The 22,679-nt window shown below is 47.5% G+C and overlaps 1 protein-coding gene across 5 annotated transcripts in view; it reads left to right on the forward strand.

Moving 5' to 3' along the window:
* The window catches only part of robo3 (roundabout, axon guidance receptor, homolog 3 (Drosophila)), a 138,554-nt gene that overhangs the window by 107,915 nt on the left and 7,960 nt on the right, over nt 1-22,679 (forward strand). For 3 of the 5 annotated variants that reach the window (XM_076019995.1, XM_076019997.1, XM_076019998.1), the window contains exons 8-21: nt 1,950-2,121; nt 5,454-5,659; nt 12,044-12,125; nt 13,053-13,221; nt 15,667-15,833; nt 15,924-16,045; nt 16,149-16,365; nt 17,186-17,310; nt 17,653-17,830; nt 19,284-19,544; nt 20,437-20,476; nt 20,684-20,826; nt 20,971-21,291; nt 22,278-22,428. In XM_076019995.1, coding sequence (XP_075876110.1) covers nt 1,950-2,121; nt 5,454-5,659; nt 12,044-12,125; nt 13,053-13,221; nt 15,667-15,833; nt 15,924-16,045; nt 16,149-16,365; nt 17,186-17,310; nt 17,653-17,830; nt 19,284-19,544; nt 20,437-20,476; nt 20,684-20,826; nt 20,971-21,291; nt 22,278-22,428 — 2,354 coding nt within the window. The remainder of the gene's footprint in view (nt 1-1,949; nt 2,122-5,453; nt 5,660-12,043; nt 12,126-13,052; nt 13,222-15,666; nt 15,834-15,923; nt 16,046-16,148; nt 16,366-17,185; nt 17,311-17,652; nt 17,831-19,283; nt 19,545-20,436; nt 20,477-20,683; nt 20,827-20,970; nt 21,292-22,277; nt 22,429-22,679) is intronic. The other 2 variants (XM_076019996.1, XM_076019999.1) reach the window with 1 other exon arrangement.

Raw genomic sequence — 22,679 nt, forward strand, 5'->3', positions numbered from 1 at the left:
GAACTTAGACGCACAGAAGGTGTAATCAACGCTTCAGAGAGAGATCAGGTGGAGCACAAAGACTCACCGGCACTCGTGGGGTGTCAGGCTTGCCGCATCCAAACTTTGAATGGCTTTGATTTCCAGAACTTTCTCCTGACTGAAAGTTACATGAGTGCGTTTAATTCCACAGTGAAAGGTTGGAATAATTGAGGGCAGTCCGGCGCGTCGGCGGTGCTCAAGGCCGTTGCGAGGGCACAAAACACAGAATTTCTTTGTAAAAAAAAAAAAAAAAAAGAAATAAGATGGAGGTTGTCCTGTTAAACCCAGCAGCAACATCTGCAGTGATGTAACATAACAAGGAAGATTTATCAAGGAATGTTTCCACCAAAGAAAGTCTTAAATAAAGTGACTTGCACAACCAAGCCCAGTGCATTTTTATGTTGGACGGTAAACATTGCTCCAGTGAATGGCTTTTTCTTCAAAAACAAACAAAGCAGGCAAGGCAAGCACAAAGCACTTGAACAAATACAGACTTTTGCCGAATCACCTTTGGGCTCTGGGGAACAACACCGTGCACGGAAGAGGCACGTTTTAATATCTTTCCCTGACATTTCATCGTGCGCACTCCTGCGCGTTTTGCACTTAGCGTGCGAGGGATGCGATAAGCTGCGCGAGCACATCGCAAACGCAACGCCGGGCCTCGTCGGCAGCGCGTGGGTGCCACCAGCGTGGCTCCCAGGTACAGATTAGAGGGTGCGAGTGGAAGAGGCCTGGAAAATGTGTGTGGGAGAGAGGGAGAACAAGAGTGGAGGGCAGAGATAAAGGCTGAGGAGGCTCGCTGGAGGAGGAGGAGGAGGAGACGAGGAAGCATGTGGGAAGCATGTCGTGAATAGCGGGCCGCCTTTTCAAGACGGATACGCCCGCAGCGCTTTTCCCGCTGACACGTGGGAACAGTGCAAGCCAATAGGAGCGTAGTGAAGGCTGGAAAAAACTGGATATCGCTGCTGGTCATCGAGGCTGGTCAAGTTCCTTCAAACACATGCTTGGAATCTTCTGGCTCCCCTGATAACAGCCGAGAGGCGCTGCTCACTTTTGAGCTACGCGTGTAGCAGAAAGTCTCTCAGCACTTCTTTGATATTTTTTCAGCTGGACTGCCGGTTTGTCAAAATCGGTAATATGACCTCGTAGATAATATTTAACTATGTAAACTGTAAATTCAACAGTTTATCATTGATTAACGCTTAAAAAAGATTAGCCTTGCAGTAGGTTGATGGATGTGCATGATGTAGTACAACAACTAGTAAAGTGTACAAAACTTAAACCTATCTTTTTCTTATTTTATTGTTGTGTTTTGTTGCTGATGGTGTTGCTGCTATTGGCACACAAAACATTGATACTGTTTCTGTCTGTTCTATTGTTGCTCTGACAGCATGATTTTGCCCCCTTAGGAGATCAATAAAGTTCAAACTATTCTATTCTATTCTATTCTATTCTATTCTGTTCTATTCTATTCTATTATATTCTGTTCTATTCCTGTGCAGGGAGTTATAGTAAATGCCAGCTGTTCTTTCTGTCTGTCTTTCTTTCTTTCTTTCTCCTATGCACCAACATCTTTCTTAAATATTTTTTTTGTGTTTTCTTAGCTTAGTTTGTCATTTGTTGTGCCAACAACATTGCAACTTGAGGTTTTTTTTTGTTTAGTTTTTTTGTTTTTTGGTGAAGTGCAGCATTAAACTATGCACATTCCGTGAAGTTCTCATACAATAAAATACAAATGTAACATAAAAGTGCACATATGATGACACTCACTTTCAGGAAAAGAAACCTTAGTAGAGTTATTAGAGATGAAACTTAAATATTGTCTCTCTGGTCGATCCGACCACATCGCACTCTTACCGAGGGCTCCTCGGGTTTATTTGCGAGGAGGCCAAAATGAAAACAATCGCGATGTTTCTCTCCTCTTTCAGATCCTGCTGTTTCCTATTCAGGAGCCGTCACAGTCGGGTCGTTTCTCGGTGTCCCTGAGCGGAGAGCTGACCATCACCGACGTCCGGGTCGAAGACTCCGGCTTTTACATCTGCCAGGCCATTAGTGTGGCGGGCAGCATCCTCGCCAAAACCCTGCTGGAGGTGGAAAGTGGTGAGTGTGAGCTGTGGCCGCAGACGCAATAAAAAGTGATTGCATTAGAGAGCTGCAGCATTTATGGAGGGTGAGCGCTTGACCGCTTGGATGTTTTGCTTTTTACACACAAGAACGTTTTCACTCTGCTTTCAGACCTGCTTCATGTCGTACAGAATCCACACTTGGTCAAAAGTGGAATAATTGCACTTAGATTTTAAGAAAAAGTGGTGTTCTATATTGTGATGTTGTTATATATTGTTAGAGATGAAGTAAGCTAATGTATTGGCTAGCTAATATATTAGCTAGCTAATGAGATTAAGAAAAAGTGGTGTTCTCTATTGTGATGTTGTTATATATTGTTAGAGATGAAGTAAGCTAATGTATTGGCTAGCTAATATATTAGCTAGCTAATGAGATTAAGAAAAAGTGGTGTTCTCTATTGTGATGTTGTTATATATTGTTAGAGATGAAGTAAGCTAATGTATTGGCTAGCTAATATATTAGCTAGCTAATGAGAATAAGAAAAAGTGGTGTTCTATATTGTGATGTTGTTATATATTGTTAGAGATGAAGTACCGGTAAGCTAATTCAGCTAATGCACAGGAAACTAGCGTTAACTAGCTTAGAGACGTCCTATCCTGTACCTGGCTCGAACAAAGAGGCTCTCACCAGAACAGGCTCGCTAATCACAGAGGTTCCACACCCCCGACCCTCCATTTTAAAGTCAAGCATTAAAAACACAGTCACGAGCTCAAACACAGCAGCCCTGCCATTGTTGTTTTATATTCCTCCTGCTTGCACACGGCCCTTTGAGCGAGAGCCGCCTTCTCAGCACTCTGGCTCTGCCAGTTAACGCAGCCAGTCGGGGTTGGGGGGGGGGGTAGAAAAGGGGTGGGGGATGGGGGTGGCGTTATCAAAAGATTACACTCTGGAACCCATTCTCAAATCTATAGCAGCCAGCTGGGCGCCCCGTGCCGACGGCAGGGGTGCCATTGGTCCAAGCCACTGAGTCGTAAAAATGATTTTTAAAAGTCATCATTTCCGAGTAGGGAAATGACACAGTGCTGCTTTGAATAAGTCAAGAGTCGACCGACAGAGTGGAGATGAGGGCGACGCAACAGTGAGATGTGCAGCTAATGCGTCGACGACTGATGCGACGAGACGCCGTTGAGAGTGAGGCACAGAAAATGAATCAACAGCGTTTTTTATGAAACCCAGCGTTCTGCTGCATGATGCCCGGCATATTTAGTTTCACAATAACTCAACGTCTGCATTGGAGGGCTCGTTCCCTCATCTGATTTTTGAATTCGACTTTTGGCTTCTATGAGTAAAATGTATGGATGTCTTGCTCCTTTACTTCTCTTTCTGCTGTGTTTTTGTTAACACTCTGGCTACTATTTAGCTGTTCATCTGGAAAGTCCCCCCCCTACCCCGCAAAATGTTTGTGCGAAATGCCAAACAAGCAATCTGCACAGTTCATGTAAGCCGCAATCATTCCTTCGATTTTCCTCTGAACGCCGACTCTTTCACCTTTGCATTCATCCGAGCGTGTCTTGAGTTTCCTGATTTAATTTAGCAAAAGATGACAGCGGCAACCGCCCCGGAAAAAAAGAGACAGAGAGAGAAGAAAAAACTCTTTTCCGCCAAATGAACAAACAGCAGGACTCCTTATCTGATGTAATCAAAAGAGACGACGGGTGACGGCTTCTATGCAAATAAGCTCAGTGCGACATATGCCTCCCCTCCGCACCTTCCCACCACTCCCACCCACACACACACACACACACACACACACACACACACACACATCCCAACATCCCCTCCCCCTATTCAGGGAGTAAACAAGGGTTTTTGTTCGGCGCCAACGACACAAACCCGTGTTGGCTTTTCACATTTTGGGTTGGTGTCAGTCTGTTGATGATATCAGGGCCCTCGGCGGCACGGAATACAAATGAGGTTTGCGCTGCAGAAAGTCAAAGGGTGGTAGGTGAGTGCAGCGCTCTGCTGTGTTTTGTCTGTGAGGGCCCGGTGGCGGCGGCGGGAGGAGGAGGAGGGACTTCCTGCAGACGCTCGCCGTCGCCAGCAATCGGCAGCAAGACTTTTTTTAAGGGTCTGCTGCATTAAACATAAACCCTGCGTTTGCTCGCGGCCCGCGTAATTGGAAACAGTTTTCAGCTTTCAGGATTGAGTTCACACCTTCAGACATCAAGTGGAGACTTTAGTCTGCGACTCTCAAACTCATGTTCAGCGCCCGCCTCCGTGGCTTCAGCCCTACACCTCAGTTTGGGACGTGCTCTTGCATGTTTTTTTGTTTTTTTTCCTCTCTTTTTGCTCTGATGTGAGGCCCAGTGCTGAAGCCGATCCAAACGCAGTCCCCAGCATCTATTCATTTAGTGCTCCAATTCCCTCCCGTCTAAAAATAGATGCCGCGATTCTCTCCATTTTCTCGTTTGGGAAAACGAGGGGAGGATTCACTCCCACTCCGTTTGACTCGTGGCAAAACGAGAACGTCTCCTGATTTTCTCTCTCATCCAGTGAGTGTTGGCAGGCCGCAGCATTTCACTGCATTTCCAAAGTATAGGCTCGTGTGAGAAGTCGTCAATAAAGATCGTAGGCTCCTAGTGATGTATCATCGTCGCCTATGCAAAGTTGTTTTCAGTCTTTTTATCTCTTCTCTGCGACACGAGAGCGGCTTGATGGCCCGTCAGTCTGACAGCGAGTGAAAGTATCAACATTTTCCTGCCAGAGAAAAAAATCTATGTCATCGATTTGCATGTTGATCTGGGACGGAGCTCTTGAGCCTCTGGGACTGGATGTTCTCCTACTGTGACATTTTGCATTTCTGATGTCAGGCCAAGCAGAAATTTTGCAGGCAAATATAAAAACAGACGGACTTTGGCTGATGTAAATGAGGCCACCGGACCAAATTACCATTTCTCGACTGACATGAATTTGTTGGGAGCGAATGACACCCGATCCGTTAATTACGGCCTCGTGACGGCTCCATCTTAGGGCCGCTGGTGGTGCTGTGCGTTGTTTAATTCCGGGGTTTTTTTCTGTGTGGAGTTTGCAGTTTGTCCATGTGCTGGCTTCCTCCCACAGTCCAAAAAATGCATGTAGGAGCGAATGATTGTTTGTTTTTCAATGATAAACTGCCCTGGCTGTAACTCCACCTTCACCCTAAGACAGCTGGGATGGGTCCCAATACCCCCCCCCCCCACCCCCACCCCCCCAAGGGTTCAGGAGAAGCTTAGGAACACAAATCAATGGCTCCATCGTACCAACCGCAGCCGCAGCAGTTCTCCACATCCCAATACGTAACTATTGTCCCATTTCTTTGTCCCTTTCAGCGCCTTCTGACCGCGTCCCGCCCATCATCCGCCAGGGGCCGGCCAATCAGACCCTGGCACCCGGCACGACCACTCAGCTGCACTGCCACATCATGGGGAACCCCACCCCGAGCATCCAGTGGGAGAAAGACGGCCAGAGGATCCTGGGAAACAGCGGCCGCATCAGCCTGATGGAAAACGGCACCTTCCAGATCACCAACCTGCAGGTAGCCGAGAGCGGAACCCAAACTGCACTGACGCGCTTTCACTCCTAAAGCAAAGAGAAAAAAAAAAGAAAAACATTCGATATTATTTCTGTGTTGACCTTCAGTTTAGTGCAACTCATTGTATATTTATGGCTAATTCCCAACTCTCGTAAGACCTCACCTTCCCCCCGGACTAAAACGTATTCATAATCTACAACTTTATCTATTTGCACATCAAACGTTATGCAGTTCACGCAGGATAAACACATTCTGCATGATAAAGCAGCCGCTTTAATTACGGGGAAGGTACGAGCCGTTTAAGCGGTGGACGTTTTTACGGCTGGTTCTGACGGCGGGCCTTGTACGAGAGGAGGGTAGGTGGAGACCGTAGCGAAAAAACCGCATCAGCGAGGCGTGCTCGCCATGGTAATGAGCGCGCGAGGCCATTAGCAGTCTTTAGCACCGTCTTGCTTCATGCTAATGAAATCCTCTCTGCCCAGAATTCCCTGCTGGGCACAGCGCTGCACCTGAGGTCACCGCAGCTCATGCCAGACTGCAGGAGGCTCGCACATTAATTGATTGCGGGCTCTTAATGATTAACGATCGCTGAGACTTGTAATTAAATCCTTAATACATCACGGGCGAGCGCAGACTCGGAGGTTAGAGCGAGGCGGAGGAGCGGGAGTGGGACCGAGAGGAGAGAAGGGCGGAGCCGCCGTTTGAGTTGTTTGGCGCTTTTCTTCCTGCGTCCTCTCCTCCTCGTGGGAACTGAGGCGGTGAGAGAAGGCAGCTGAGAGCACCAGCAGCTTACTGGTGACCTCGTTCGGGGGCCAATCTTAGGTCTCTGTGGACGCCGCCGTCCATTTGATCGGATTCCACACGGCGAGCAGACGTGACCCAGTGATTTCACTTGACTCCATGCGGCGTGGTGGCTGTTGCAGTTTGTTGTAATTCCAGAGTTGCTCCCAAAAGCTCCACTTGAGAGTTGGAACACGTAAAGGGGGGCAGATTAAACAGCTGGAGTTTTAGATTTGTAAGCCCTGTCGTCATGTGAGGATAATGATTGAGACGCTCGCCAGCCACTTTATCGGGTGAGATGTTCGACTGCTTGTTAATACAAACAGCAGCTCGCAGGCGTTCGAAGTGGGGAAGAGAGTCGAGTCGAGTATGACTGAAGTAGAGAAGGTTGTGTGGAGGAAAGTGTCTCGTTGATGTCAGAGTCCTATGGCAGTGGGTCAACCAATTAGAGACAAACTCCCAGAATCCAACAGCGTCCAACAGCTTGTTCGTTTTGCTCACCTGGGACAAAATTGATTTTGTTTTTGGGTTATTTCCACATTAACCAGGGAAGTCATGACACTTCCCGTCATGCCCTTGACTCCCATGATGCATCAGAAGGCATCGGCCTATCAGAACGAGCCGAGACATAGCATGTGACATGACCTCACTTGACGTCACCTACAGAAAAAAGTCTTTTCCGGATATTTTTTTAGAAAAGTCTAAGACCTATTAAATACGATGACTTAGAAATATACAATAGTAAGACTTGTTTAGAGCCATGTTTCTGGTCGAAGGTTTTCGCCAAACGTTTTACAGCCGTTTATTTTTGTTTGGAGGTCTATGGGAAAAATGCTTTTTACGCAACATACAATTTTTTTTTCTTGCAATACCTTGGATGGCCACTGGAAAAATCATTGTGCCGGCAGAGATGCGGTACCATTTCCAGTTCTCATAACATCCATAGAGTTTTTATTAGTTTCAAATGTCAGGCTTTGAAAGAATGTTCTTCTAGAAGAGCCCTTAAAAGGGTTAACAGGCTCTTTTAATGCCACTGTACTCATTTTATTTGCCAGGAAAGCAGAAAAAACATAAATCCCACTTTTTTGACCTACATTAATGCTTTTTTTGGCTGCAGTACCGCGTATGGCCACTTGGGGAAAAGTTGTTGGAAGTACAGTATCCAATTATTGCAATACAGCCACCCTTGGAGATGATTGAAGGGTTACCGAAAGATACACGCACACAAGCGTACACACACTCAGCGGCCACTATCTTGGCTATGTGACACTGGCAAGGTGAAGCTAGTACAGCAGTCTGCCGGGTTACTCACAAACCTGCGAGAAGTCCTCTTACAATCCATTGAAGCTTTCGCCAGTCGTCTGGTTTGATCATGTGATGGATTGGAGTCCTATGATAAACTTGACCTTCTGTGCTTTGATAATGCCCTGCTAATAGCCATGTAATGGTGCATGCTTGCCAGATACGGCGTTCCCAGTTATCATTAGTGAATAGCTAACGGCATCATTTATCACATGCTAATAATATGAACAGAGCTAACCGTGATCAACAATCTCTTCTCCTGAACAATTTCGCAAAAATAAATCCACCCATGCTACCGTTTGGTAGCTGGTTAATATTTAGTTGTGGTGCTGCTGCCACTGTGGTGTCAGGTTCCCCATTCAGAGGCCTAAAGCATTGTTATCATCACGAGCACGTCGGCTTTTACTACTTTTTATAGCATCTAATAACGATTCACGACTCAAACAGGATCATAAAATTAGTAGAAGCATCTCCTGTAAAAAAAAGACAACAAAAAAACAAAACAAAAATCAACATACAACTTGAAGAGAAAGTGCGTCAGTATGAGGGACTGGCCGCGGAGTGCGAAAGTGAAATCAGCATTCAGGAAGCGCGTTTAACCCTGAGATGATCAGTGTGAATAAGTCGATTTCATCTGGGCCTCTGGAGTGGCACAGATGGTCTGTTTGTCCCTCGAACCCTGGCAGTGAGGAAATGCCATTACCCCGGGATCACACACACACACACACACACACACACACACTCCCCTTCTGTCCAGGGCGTCTTGGCACCAGTGCAGAGTGGAAACAGTGTGTGTGTGTGTGTGTGTGTGTGTGTGTGTGTGTGTTGCTGGAGGCTGGAAGAGGTGGCGGGTTAGGGAGAGGCTAAACACTTCCAGCGGGTGTTGGTTTGTTGGGGGGGGGGGGGGGGGGCAGCGGCCGTGGTTTAAGAAACAGCAGCAGCAACGTGGAGGACGGGACAGTGTGAGCGAGACGAGCTCGCGGACAAAAGAAAGCAGATTACGGGGTGTAATCAGGTTAAAGCGGGAAAATCGAGTTCATGTGTGGACTTTTAATCCCGCCGTGCAAGCGTTCCAGCGTGTAATCACATTTCACATGGGAGCCCACGTCATGGACGGCCCTTTGACGCCTCGTCACTTAGCAGGTGGACACGTGCTGGAGAAAGAGCCAGTAGGTGTTTATTCTGTTCCTGTCCTGATCCCCCTCTACTAGTTCAGGGGGTTTGGAGGAGGCACCGTCTCTCTTCTCCCTCTCTCGCCCCTCCCCTTTCCTCCCCCCAACCGCCGTCTCATCCATTTTCTGTGCAGTCTGTTGCGGCCCGGGTTGATTAATCGTCAGGTGTCGCCGCTGTTTACCCCAAAACCGCCCCGCGTCCCCATCCACCCATCACACCCACCATCTGGGGACCTGCCTGCCTTTTCCTTTTTTTTTCTTCTTCTTCTTTTAACCCCCTCAGACAGGCAGACAGGCCATCAGGCACCCCCCCCGACCCTCCCTCCCTCCCCAGGGGTCACGGCGGGGTCAGGGCCTGCAGACAGAGAGGAGGGACGGAGGGTCACCTGCCGGACGCTCTGACAAGCCACTTAGCCTTGACTGATTCCTCCGGCGGCGTCACCGGTGGGGCCGGCCGACCCCCCCCCCCGCCCCGTCCCCCTCCCCCATGCATGCAAATGCCGCCGGGTGAGGTATCAGTCAGGACGGGCTGTGCCCGCGCACGTCCTCTGCATAATGCACTAGGTTTGCGGTGGGAACGATGCCGACGGGCCGCCTTTCCAGGACTGTGTTTTTGCCGGATTGATGATGAGTTACAGACGATCCAAACATCTTGTAGCGATGCAGATGAAAAACCTAATTAAAACCACCGCTCCGCCCCCCCCTCCATTAAACACCCGCCGCACACCTGTGCAAACACACGACCAGCGGTGGGGAGCAGCGTTCAGGGAGCTGGCAGTCGCCTCTCAGCCACGGTTAATATTTAAATACAAAGCACTAATTTCATTTTATTTATTTTTTTTACATTTTTTTCCCTCGGCCTGCTCACGTTCTAAATGAAGTTAAAGTATCTGTTACTCTCACTGTACATGAGCTGGTTTTACAACCACCCTGTGGAGCTTACGTTGTAAAGCAGCACAGAGACCTCGGCGAATTATTTAAATGAATTCCGTAGTTTAAAAAAAAGAACAAGAAAACATTTGGGAAGTGTTTGTTTGTCTGTGTCTGTGGCTTTGCTGTCTTTTATGCTGTCTTACTTGATCGGTGTAAAAGGGTGTAATAGGTAGGTAGGTATAAAAGGGATAATTGACTGTCAAATTATTTTTTGCTACTTTGTCTACTTGTGAACCCCGCACAGTTTTGAAATTGCTTGCTGTATTATTTACATATTAGCGACTGGAGAATAAGGTGCCCCACCGTCCTCGTGCACACCCGTCAACTTCAAGCTTCACTTTTAAAACCATCCACCTCCATCCATCGCTTCGGAGATGAAGACCTTTTATTTCTCCAAACGGTTGCGTTCCAGGAAGTCGCAGTTATCCGTGACTCGTATTGCTGTACTTCGCTAGCCGGACCAAACACGTCAGCTGACAAAGATTTTAGCCTTGACTTTAGGGCCATTGAGAGGGAAAACCAAACTGCTACGTCGCCTACGTTTCATTGTAGAAAATCACTTCCTGGAAAGGTGGCGCTCTCATTTTCCCTTCCTCATTTTTCACGCAAATTTTCAAAAGTTCACTGAAGATTTGCTTGACATTTCACGAAACATTAGCCTCAACGGATCTTTGATTTGCTATGAAAGGATTCTAATGGCGAAGGTGTAAATGGCACATCAGTGGAGCAATTCTCTGTGTCATCTTGGTCTTGCATTCATTGTCCACGTGGTGAAAAACAGCTCTGCTGTCTTTCCAAACGCTGCAGTCAAACAAAAGAAGAACGAAAACAACAAAGAATGACAAATCAGAATATCCCCGAGCGAGCGAGCGAGCGTGTTTCCAGGCGGGTTGTTGCTCCCCCGGTGTCACACTGAGAGTTTCCCCGGCGCACTTCACCCCTCCGGCCCCTCCCCCACGCTACCCCTCCCCTGTTGTAAGCAATTTCACAGCCTGTCTACCTCTTGGCTCGCCTTCCCAAACATTTAATAGCCGACGTTCACATGTGCTCACACAGGCGCGTTCATCACGCACTCCTTAATTACATCTGCCCCTCCTGTCCGGAATGCTAAGCAGCAGTTGAGTGTAAAGGCTGCCTCCCCAGAAATTTGGAGACCTCTAGCCGGTCATTAAAATTCTGTCCTTTGATCCTTCGCTCAACTCTCCTCCTCTGCCGTGTAGCAATCAGACGAGGAACATAAAAGCTACTGGCTTGACTTCAGCTTTGACTTCAAATAGGTCCACTGGGCACACATACACACACACACACACACATATATATATATATATATGTACACACACACCAGTCAAGGGGGGGAAAATGAACTAATTGCAGATGACAAAGTGTCCACAGTTGAGGTGGTTAATTAGCGTGGATGGACGTTATTAATAATTGACGACATCCAGAGAGTTTTTCAAGTCGACGCCTCGGCCGCATTTGACTGAGTTCAAATATTAGCTCAGGAGTTTCGATATGTGGTTTCATCTCACGCCCCTGTTCCAGCAAATTGAAAAAAATAAAAAGTTAATAATATTTTTTTTAAAAATAGACTAAATCTTGACATTACCGCGAGGCCCCCAGCACAAAGTCCACCTGCCTCGGGCTTCACCTTCAGCGAGGCAGCGTTCACTGTATCGGCCTCTGTCGCACACGCTCCAGACGAAGCCTCGCGCAACTTTCAAGACCTTGGAGGGGGAGAGACGACCGTATCGGCATGCCGCGACCGGCAACAACAGAGAGGCGGCCGTGTGCTGTTTTTCTTGTCTTTTCTTCTTTTCTTCTTTCTTTGGCCGAGTAGCGAGTGCGGGAGTCACAAGCAGCGTCACACCGACGGCCACAAAAAGCCCGTCTTTCTTTTCTCTCCCGTGCGAGAGGGGAAGGAAGGAGTCGCTCGGCCAGCTTTGTGCGAATAACAGCCCTCTGTTCCGCCGGCGTTTCATCCACACACACACACACACACACACACACACACACACACACACACACACACACCCTCCACTCAGTATGCTGGGTACAAGCATTCTGCTTTGAGAGATATGACATTTCAGTCTCGCAGGCTGCTAATGGCTTCATTACCATCAGTACATCAGCCTCACAGTCGCACGCTCACACCAAACTAACGACACTTCTTTTTTCTTTTCTTTTTTTAACTGTTGCCAAGGAAACGGACTCCGGGGTTTACACCTGCCTGGCTTCCAGCTCCAGCGGAGAGACGAGTTGGAGTGGAGTGCTCACAGTCAAAGGTAAAATCTCTCGCCGCCGTCCAAATGCAAATGACGAGCGCAGCAGCGACGACAGCGTGCTAAACCCAGGGCAATGGATGGCTGTGTTTCTCTTCTTTATTTATTTTTTTTTTTTCCATTTTTGTTTTTCAACTTTTCAATTTCTTTACTGCAAAACTTGCTGAGTCACGAGATTAGTGATTTTTAATTAAGCTAGGAAACGATCAATTATACATTAAAGCGTGACCGCAGATAAAAAAAAAAAATCTTTTCTTTTCTTTTGGGTAAGCCTGACTCGCCAGATAGCGTTTCTTCTGAGATGATTTTTTTTTTTTTTTTTTTTTGTAATTAAAATTCTCAACTCCTGCTGCCCTCCCTCCTCCTCCTCCTCCAACCACCGACTCTGCACGGCATCACGTACAAATGTTTGTGAAGGGAGTCGCTAAGTCGGGCGCTTTCTGTTGGGATAAATAAAGAGTTAAAAGACGCCCCTGTGTGTTCCAATAGCGCCATGCTAACAGCGCTGCCGCAGCTCTCAGTGCACGGCTGATTTGCAGTTTCTACAATCCTGCTTCGACCCACCACCAACCCCCCTCACCCTGCCTGCCGCCTTCCCCCTCCCCCTCCCTGCCGCCCAGCAGGCTTCAGTGCTTTAAATATTTTCCGATTTGGACACTTCAGTGGAGCGTTAACAACTTAGCACGCTGCCAAGATGACACCTTAATTTGTTGTTTGACATTTAACACTGATATTGTTAGTGATGAGCCAAGTAGCTGCAGTCAAATGTGATATTTCAAGCCGGCTCGGTGAGAGGAGCCGACACGCAACATTAGCAGAATCACACTGAGGACTTGATAAAAAATAAAAATATTGGCCTTTTAATCAATTTTCCATGTTTTTTTTTTCACTCCCTCCCCTCCCTCCTTCTGTCTCCTTCTGTCCGTTCAGAGAGCGCAGACCCGTCGGTGGCCCAAACCACAGAGCCCTTCCAGTTGCCAGGTCCTCCGCACAAACCCATAGTGACGGACGTGTCCAAGAACAGCGTGTCGCTGACGTGGCAACCCAACGCCCACGAAGGAGGAGCCGCCGTCACCTCTTACATCATCGAGGCCTTCAGGTGATTGGGGATGAGTCATAAACCAGACTGACGAAAAGATATTCAGAGTTGCATCGTTGCACAATTTCCACCTTAGAGAGATCTGAACTAAATGAACAAACTGAAACATCAGGTTTCACTCAATCATTCTAACAATTAAAAAAACAAAACAAATTAGACATGAAATGGAATGAAGATAGATTTGCTTTCAAAGGACTCCTCAAGTCTTTTGACCCAAAGAGCTGCAAGAAAATTGCCACGTAAAAAAGTTACACACAAACACACTTTTTGACACAGCATCTGCCCCAAAGTTGTTGTCGGTTAGATTAAAATGCACACGAACAAAGAAGCAAAAAGGATTGAACCCAAGAACTTCAGAAATTAGACTTTAAATCCGTGGGTCTCTCCTCCCCCCCACCCCCCCCACCCCCACAAAAAAACACTTTAGTCTGTTTTGAAAAAGATCAGAAGGTAGACTGCTTGAACTAAAATGTAACCTCTAATAAAAGTGAGAAAGCCCCCGCGGTAGCGTGTTGAAGTAACTTTTAAGATTGGTTTTTATGAGAGACTTTTCCTGGGGCGGGCTGTTCTGGAGCCCGCAGGGCGCCGACTGCCACTGAACGCGCTCATCACTTTCATATTTGCCGTCTGGCATCTGTGCCACCGAGAGATCAGATGTAAAAGCAAAATAAAAAGAACTAAATCGGCTGCCAGTGAAATATTGAAACAAGAGTTAGATAATTTAGTCCTGAGTCTGAGTTCACAGTTAGGTAAGGCCTCCCGGTGGAGGGGAGAGGGATGGGGGGGCAGCTTGGATGGATTAGAAGGTAAGTAGGTTTGGCTTTCGGCAGAGCGCTCGCTCAGCTGGCTGGATGGATGGATGGAGGGATGGAGGGATGAAGACAGACAGCATTATGGGGAAAAGTGTTCTTCCAATTTGATAAGAGGGCAACGCGGCCAGGACGTAATCAGATCCAGACGTCGGCTGTGAGTCCCGCGGCGGAGCGTCTCCGAGCTGGAGGGGGCCGATGGGCGGGGATATTAGCGCTAACGTCTCCTCGCCGGGGGGGTGATGGTTTGTGCGAAGGAGCCCCCGGGAGCGGAGACGTTCGGCAGGGGGCGTGTGTGCACGAAGAGAGCGTACACGAGATACGCAGAGTTCACAATTTCCACGCGGCCGTTTCGAAGGCTTTTTTATGCTAGCTGCGCGCTTTAGTTCTGTTGCGGGTTCCGATTGATTGATATTCATGAGGCGCTTTCCTCTTTTGGTTTAATTAGACACTGACGCGTTGAAGCGAGTTCGGCAGCAAAAGAAGAAGAAAAAAAGATTCCCACAGTGCCCTCGGGGAGCGCGTGAACGTGTCTGACAAATGGCTGTCGAGGCCTCCGCGAGCTGCCAGGTTGCCAGCGCGGCTGTAAATCCGGGTTGAATTGTGGAGGAAATGAGGAAGAGGGCGCGGGGTTGAGGTGGCGGGGTAATACATCTGAGGCGGCAGCGCAAGGCCACAAATATGGCCTCATTTCCCGTTGTCAGCTGTGCCTCCTCACAAGCCTCGTTTCATTATTCATCGGGACGGCGACTCGTGGAAGATGAACTTCCAGCGGGCGCAAACTCCTCTGAAAGCGAGCGACTTCTGCTCACATCTGCTATTGTTTACTACGCGGGAAATATTCGAGGAAGACGAAAATAAACTCTCGGCTATCGCCTGGAGATTTTCTCATGAATTGTTTAATTGCACAGCAAATCAGCACCGCAAAAGCACGAAAGTCACGGCAGACGCGAGGCTCTTTGTGCAGAGTTTGAAGTGGGATCGCTGAAGTCCAGCGGTGTCGAACAGGCAGTTTAGAGTTTTTCTCAAGCTTTCTCCTCTCCGACAAATCAGTGGAGTAGTTTCATTCTTTAATCGACTGTTTAAGACTCTTTAATTTAGTCGACTGGGGTTCAAAAAGTGAAACTTTTGTTTAAATGTTAAGTGTGTAATATTTGGAAGATTTTGAGAAGAAACAGCGACATCAAGTGGTTGCATATTGGATTGCAGAACTCGCCCTCTCACCATCCCTCACCCGAACTCGTCAGTGAACTACGGTGGCTTGCGCACACAAACCGGGATACCTCTTTGTTTGTTTATTTGAGGACGCAAGCGTTCAGCCTAATTACGAAACGTGCTGTCAGGCAGCTGGATTGTCCACTCCAGGCTTCCTTAGAAATATGATGGTGCAAGATGGCAGCTAACAGGGAGCAAGACCGTTGCTATATGTATATTCTTATGTATCGATAAGGTGAGTAGGGAAACCAAATGACCTTTATTGTACTTTGAGTATAAACTTCTACTAATGTGTTTATGGGCAGTATGTTAAGCTTTTGCCAATATAAAAATGGTAAATCAGGCCAAATATTACACACTGGACCTTTTATAACATTCAGTTCATTGTTGACCAGCAATGTTTTTCTCCATTGATTCGCAGCCAATCGGCGGGCAGCACATGGCAGACCGTGGCTGACATGGTCAAGATAGAAACGCACACAATCAGCAGCCTTCAGCCCAACACCGTCTACTTGTTCATCGTCCGAGCCGTCAATGCCTACGGCCTGAGCGACCCGAGTCCCATCTCGGAGCCCGTCAGAACCCAAGGTCAGTTGGGCCGCGGTCCGCTCGGCACCGCGTGGTCTCGATGCGCCGGCCGTAGAACTGACCGCCAACGTGTCTGTCCGTCCTCTTCAGACGTGAGCCCGACCGGTCAGGGGGTCGACCACAGGCAGGTGCAGAGGGAGCTCGGAGAGGTGGCCGTCCAGCTGCACGACCCCCTCACGCTCACAGCGACCTCCATCCGGGTGTCGTGGACCGTGAGTATTCCTCTCAAACAGCCCTTCGCCTCTTTCTGGGGAAATGTAGCAATCGCACTGATGGCTCAAACTTTTCACCCGCGCCATCTTGAACTATTTCAAGGTCGACCGTCAGTCCCAGTTCGTCCAGGGGTACCGTCTGTTCTACCGGCCCAGCGGGGGCAACTGGCTCCTGCAGGATATCAACTCGCCCTCCGAGCGCAGCACCGTCCTGTCCAACCTGCTCAGAGGAACCGAGTACGAGCTGAAGATCCGCCCCTATTTCGATGAATTCCAGGGAAAGGACAGCAGGACGTTGCTGGTTCGAATGCCGGAGGAAGGTAAGAATTTGAGTTGTTTCTACTTGCAGCCCAGTCTGACAGCGTTACAGTTGTATAATCCTCTGCCTTCCATAGAAAAGTGCATTTTCACAGAAAGTGGAAGTCTGGAAACAAGTTTTTCTCAGACCAATCCAACCAAGACCAAACTGTATTATTATCATTTGAAAGAAAAGAATTGCCAGACTAGGAAATTTGGTTTGGGGGGGGGTTCATTTCATTTTACATGCTCTCGCCTCAACCGCTTTTTTTGTTTTTTCTTTTCAATAACAGCACTAAAACATCAAAACATGAGAATAATGGCAATTGTTGGCCATTTAAGATATGAAAACTAGTTTTATTAAATTGGTTTTGAGGCTAACTGTGTTATTACATGTAACAAATCTGTCAGTATTGCCTCACTGTTACTTGCTACAGTCACATGGTCATCATCAAACTATAATTTAGGCTTTTTTTGTCCCTCATATGATCACTTGTTTCTCGTGCTAAACGCATTGAAAGGGCATTTTCATTCAAATGAAATCTTCCAAATCTGAAACTGCTCTGTCATGTTCTTGCTGGTTTGTTCACATGTTAAAAAATAATCAATTAATGAATGATTTCTTTTTTTTGTCATCATCGTTAATGGAATTGGAATCCATTGGCTGAATAACTAAGCAGACAAAAAAAAAAACCAACACATTTACTTATTAAAACTTCATTCCCTTCCCTTCCACCGCTGGCTTTCATGTTTCTGGCTCTTTGTTTTTGCGCGTCCCTACTTTCATTGCCCCAAAGCACTTTTGGCTCTCGTGCAGTTTTAATTCACCGTCGCCTCTCTCAGTCCCCAGCGCCCCGCCCAGATCCGTCCAAGTGTCTCCGCTGAAGCAAAGCAACAGCTCCAGCGTCAGCGTCTCGTGGGAGCCCCCGCCCAGCCGTACGCACAACGGCATCATCCTGGAGTACAAGGTAAACGCCTGGTGCGCCTTCCCCGCCCTCCCCCCCCGCACTCTCTCGGCTCTTCAAAAAAATGACGACGAGATCTACGTCTCGCTGAACGGAGAGAAAGAAAGCAGATGAAAGGAAGTGCGGTGGAGTGGAGTGATATAGGTTTTACTTTGTGAAGCTTCTCGTCAAAGAGGAGAAAAATGCTGCTTTTCTTCCCTCAAATGTAATAATGTGCGACCGCCGCTTTGATGTTGCCTTACATTGCAGCCTTTCCTTAACTGTTTCATCAGTGATGTGCACTTGCGACCGGAAGCACACCGGCTCGTTCACAGCTTTCACTCTGACCTTCTTTGTCTCGGCCAGATCTGGTGCGCTGGCAGCCCCGGCGACGCCCAGCCGCCCTCCGCCATCAACCACACGGTGGATGGAAACACGCTGTCGGCCGTGCTGAAAGGCCTGGTGCCCGGCGTGCTCTACCAGGTGGAGGTGGCGGCTGTGAGCAGCGCAGGAGTCGGCACTCGCAGTCAGCCCGTCCCCGTTCGTAAGTTACACCCACCACAGTGATGAAAATGCTTCAACAATGGTGTGTTTGAATAATAGTCAAGGGCGAATGAGCAGCCTTTATGGGGCAAGAAACTGCATACGGTGATTATCAGTGTTGTTGGGATTACTGCATAAAAGTAATCTAACTACTGATTACTGATTACTCCTTAAGTAATCTAATTACTTCTTTAACGACATTGTTTCATAAGTAATCAATTACTAAATACTAATTACTTAAAAAAGAAACAGTTGAGAACGTCTTTCCTGCACATAACGGACAATGAACCACAATATTCTCTGACTTAGATGAGATGAACTCAAAATAATGTTTGTATTTCCAGCTATCGAGCGCAATCGCTGCTTTTTTCTTTTGCCGCCACCAGGCCTGTTTTGGTGCGACGTCGCATATCAATGACGTTGCATGCACGGCTGCATCATCAATCTGCCACGTCATTGTTTTCGTTGTTTTTCCCCATTTCAGACATTTTGTGGATAATAAGACATTTTTAGCTCGCAAAAATGTCAGAAAAGTAATGGAATTGTTACTTGATAAAGTAATTATGATATAATTACCAGTTTTGCCAGAGTGATCCCTTTACATTACTCTGTTACTAAAAAAGTAGTTTAATTACAGTGGTGGATTACTTAGTAATAGATTACTCGCCATATCTATATAAAATCACCATATAAAAGTATTTATAAATATACATATATACTGTACGTGTGTGTATGTATGTGTGTGTGTGTGTGTGTGTGTGTTCTTTATCTGTCATTGCAGTGATTCGCTGAAGTCACCTCTGTAACTCACATGATGCATCAGAACGTATAAGCCAATCAGAACAAGCTCATTTTCTGGCACTTAGAATTTTCTTTACCAAGATCAAAAGTCCATGGCTTAAAAATATACAATAGAAAAATTTATTATGAACCATGTTTCATGTTTCAACCCCTTCACAGGAGTTTATTTGGTCTATGGCAGTCTATGGGAAAAATGCTTTTTAGGCCCCATGTTTTTTTTTTCTCTTTGCAATACCACGGGTGACCACTTGAAAAATCAGCGTGCAGGTAGAGAGGTGGTACCATATCCAGTTCTCATAACACATCCATGGAGGATTCAATAGTTTAGAATTTTAGTTTTGTAAAGAAAGTGTTTCGGCAAGTGTCCTGTGAAGGTTAACAAGCTCTTTGTTTTAATATCACAGTATTTTTTTGTCTGTATTTTATTTGCCAGTAAAGCAGTAAAAACAAAATCCCGTGTTTTGACCTATCCCACTCTGCTTTGTGTTTTTCAATTCAAATCTATTTTGTTGATGATTGCTCTTGTTTATTTAAAGAGGCAAGTAAACGAGATGGGGGAAAAAACAATTTGGAAAGTTAATAATCACAATTTCTTCATTTCCTTCACATGGATATTCAGATTGCGTTTGCTCTCTCCTGTTCTCTTCTCTCAGAGCTGCCGGCTGAACAGCCCTCCGCGCCAGGCGGCGGCGGCGGGAGCGACGGTGGGGGGGGTGCAGGCGACGGCGGCGAGGAGAGCAACGTGAGTCTGGCGGAGCAGATCACCGACGTGGTCAAGCAGCCGGCGTTCATCGCGGGCATCGGCGGCGCCTGCTGGGTCATCCTCATGGGCTTCAGCGTCTGGATCTACTGCCGCCGCAAGAAGAGGAAGGAGCTGAGCCACTACACCGCCTCCTTCGCCTACACGCCAGCAGGTGGGCAGGACGGACGCAGAGACCCAAGGACTGTTTTGTGGATGGTCTCTGCACTGGTCCGCTTGTGCTTTTTAATGCGAATCTTGGAATTCATGTATCGAGAGACACGGAGGTTGTCGTCTGATTTGAGTCCACTTCTTAAAGTAATTGCCCAAGTCGTGTTTTCAAGTTCTTCAGAAAGTAAATATAGAGTGTAAGACATCCATCCATCACTTCCCATGGCCATCACAAGATAGATAGATGATGGATGGATGGATGGATAGATAGATAGATAGATAGATGGATAGATGATAGATAGATAGATGATAGATAGATAGATAGATAGATAGATAGATAGATAGATAGATGATAGATAGATAGATGGATAGATGATAGATAGATAGATGATAGATAGATAGATAGATAGATAGATGATAGATAGATAGATAGATAGATAGATAGATAGATCGATGATAGATAGATAGATAGATAGATAGATAGATAGATAGATAGATAGATAGATAGATAGCTTAACGTGGGAATTAGCGTAATAGAAGGCATGCAGTGTTCTAAACTATAGTATAAAGAGAGATGACAGTAGAATAAATACAAGTGTTATAGAATAGAAGACATATAACAATAACTCAATAATTGTATTTTAACATTGTTGTATTGCTTTCAGTCAGTTATGCAACACGAATGGAATAGATGACCTAGACGTCAGGAGTCAGTTTACTTCTGGAATATTTTGCACATAATTCTGTTTTGCCATTGGCCATTATACTGCAGTAATAGGGTCACATGACCTGTTTTTTTTGGGTTTTTTTTCAGGACCAAAATACTAATCGTGGATAAATATCAAGTGTGACATGTAATCAGTCTGTTTTTCTCTCCCCATCGCTCACCTCTGCAGTCGGCTTCCCTCATGGAGAGACTTCAGGACTCAATGGAAGGTAATTCAATCTTCAGTCTCCTGCATTAATATTCTGACCTCCTAGCTAAACTCATGCCGGGCCAGAATGGTCTGGGCGGGCGCAACAGCTGGAGGCGTCTCTCCCACTACTGTCCATCCATGCAACTCTTCCCCTTCTGTCTCCGGACGAGTCCTTGCTGTCTCTCCCTGTGCGGCTGTGTCCTAAATTTAACGTCACATGTACCAGCAGGCCCGGCGTGCTCGGAGGCAACATGGGCAACTACCCGTGGCTGGCAGACTCCTGGCCCACCACCAACCTGGTCCACAGCGGCAAAGAGGCCGTCAACTGCTGCACGACCAGTCACGACACCACCGAGCGATACTACAACGGTGAACACCAAATTCACTCACTTGCTGATTAAATATGTCCTTGAGATGTACAATTTTTGTTTGCCCTTTCTTAATATAGGAATATTTTATTTTATTTTATCTCATTGATTATTTTTAATTTACATATTTTTCTTCTCTTCGCAGAAGCCGGCATCTCCAACTACCTGAACCAGACGGAGAAGTACAGCATCGGCGGCTCCACCGAGGGTCCCATCTACAGCACCATCGACGCCACCAGCGAGGACCTGCACAGCTTCACCTACGCCCAGCACAACTCCACCACCCCCTACGCCTCCACCTCCATCGTGCCTTTCGCCAACCAGACACAGGCGGTGGCGCCGCCGCCTCCACCAGCGGCGCCGGCAGCGCCGGCGACACTCGGCGGCGAGCAGCAGGACGACGGCCACTGGATCACCCAGCCGGGACCCTCGGGGGCTCAGTACGCCCAGCCAGAGCGCAACAACGGTAGGGGGCGACACCCTCTGGTTTTGGGGTTGTTGGTTTGGTCGGTGGGCCCCTCGCGGACTAGTTTGAGCTAGTTTTCCAACCAAAGATCTGGAAAACGTTGATGTGTTTGAGTGATTGAGACCAAGGGCAGTACTGCATTCTTGCAACACAATTGTCAGCCCGAGGTCGGTCAACGCACTTGCAGTGTCCACCGATGGAGAAACATGAAGAAGGTGTCTGAGGTCAAAGCTCGAGGCTGATTGGTGGGAGCGACTTTTTTCCACACATCCGCATTGTGTATTTTTTCAAACATGTTAGAAAGTTCTTTAGAGAAGTAGTAGACCAGGGGTGACCAACGTGATGCCCGTGGGCACCAGGCAGCCCCCAAGGACCTCATGAGTAGCCCACAGGCCTGTTGGAAAAAGAGCACAATGTCGGGCTGTGTCTAAAATTCACTTTCATCCAATCGTTGTCGAGTCGTTGTTGATATTTATTGAGAACTCTTTAACGTGATTGGTGTCTTCACATCAATCAGTATCATTAATAATAATAATATGTGACTGAGAAAGTTTGTTATCTCAGGAGGGTGACACAAACTGGTTGCCCTTCATATGACTCTGGGAACCCATGAAGTAGCTCTCCTGTTCAAAGAGGATGGTGGCCCCACTACTAGACTATAAACATGAGCCTCTTTTTGCTGCTGGTGCCAGCGCGAATGACTTTTTGTCTTTCGCGAGGCCTCTGAAGTCTGAGGGTTTGGAAAACACAACCTAGCCTGTTCACCTCCATCACCTTGCTGTGTCTCAGATCTTCACTTGTGCTGTTTTCAAATGCAGTCACGGCTCTAAACCTCCTCTGCGGCCTGTCCTCAACCTCGGGTCGCGTCTCTCGGCCGGCAGCCTGCTGGATCCGTGTCAGCGTCGACACATGAGGAATTTGGCTATTCGCTCTGACTGCTCCCCCCTCGCTCACACCTCTCCCCCTGACGGTCTGTTTCCCTGCAGGGAAGCCCAAGCAGAAGGCCATGGGAAAGGCTGTCAAGACCCCGTCTCTGACCTGGATGGAGGCTCTGCCGCCGCCTCCTCCTCTGGAAGAGCTGGAGCAGCGCGAGCAGGACGGAGAGGAGCCTCCGGAGCACGAAGAGATGGACCTGGGGTGAGTTGACCGCGCGAACCGCTCCGTGTTGCGTTGCGTTGTTTCAGACTTCAGCTGGCGCACCGGGCGCGCTAGGTATCGAACCTTCGCATCCCGGCTCTAACAACTCAATTACTCCCGCTGCGGTCAAGTGCTTCGGTGATTTAGCTGTTTCCCCGCCCAAGCACAATTACTTGTTTTCCTCCTTAACGTTCGTTCCCACGGAAAAGCCTGTAAGGAAAACTCTATCAGAGCGCCGGCCAGTGGCGATC

Source organism: Nelusetta ayraudi, unplaced genomic scaffold, assembly GCF_046127955.1.
Source record: "Nelusetta ayraudi isolate G7.1 ecotype Tasmania unplaced genomic scaffold, CSIRO-AGI_Nayr_v1 ptg000011l, whole genome shotgun sequence".
In the NCBI taxonomy this organism is placed as follows: domain Eukaryota; kingdom Metazoa; phylum Chordata; class Actinopteri; order Tetraodontiformes; family Monacanthidae; genus Nelusetta; species Nelusetta ayraudi.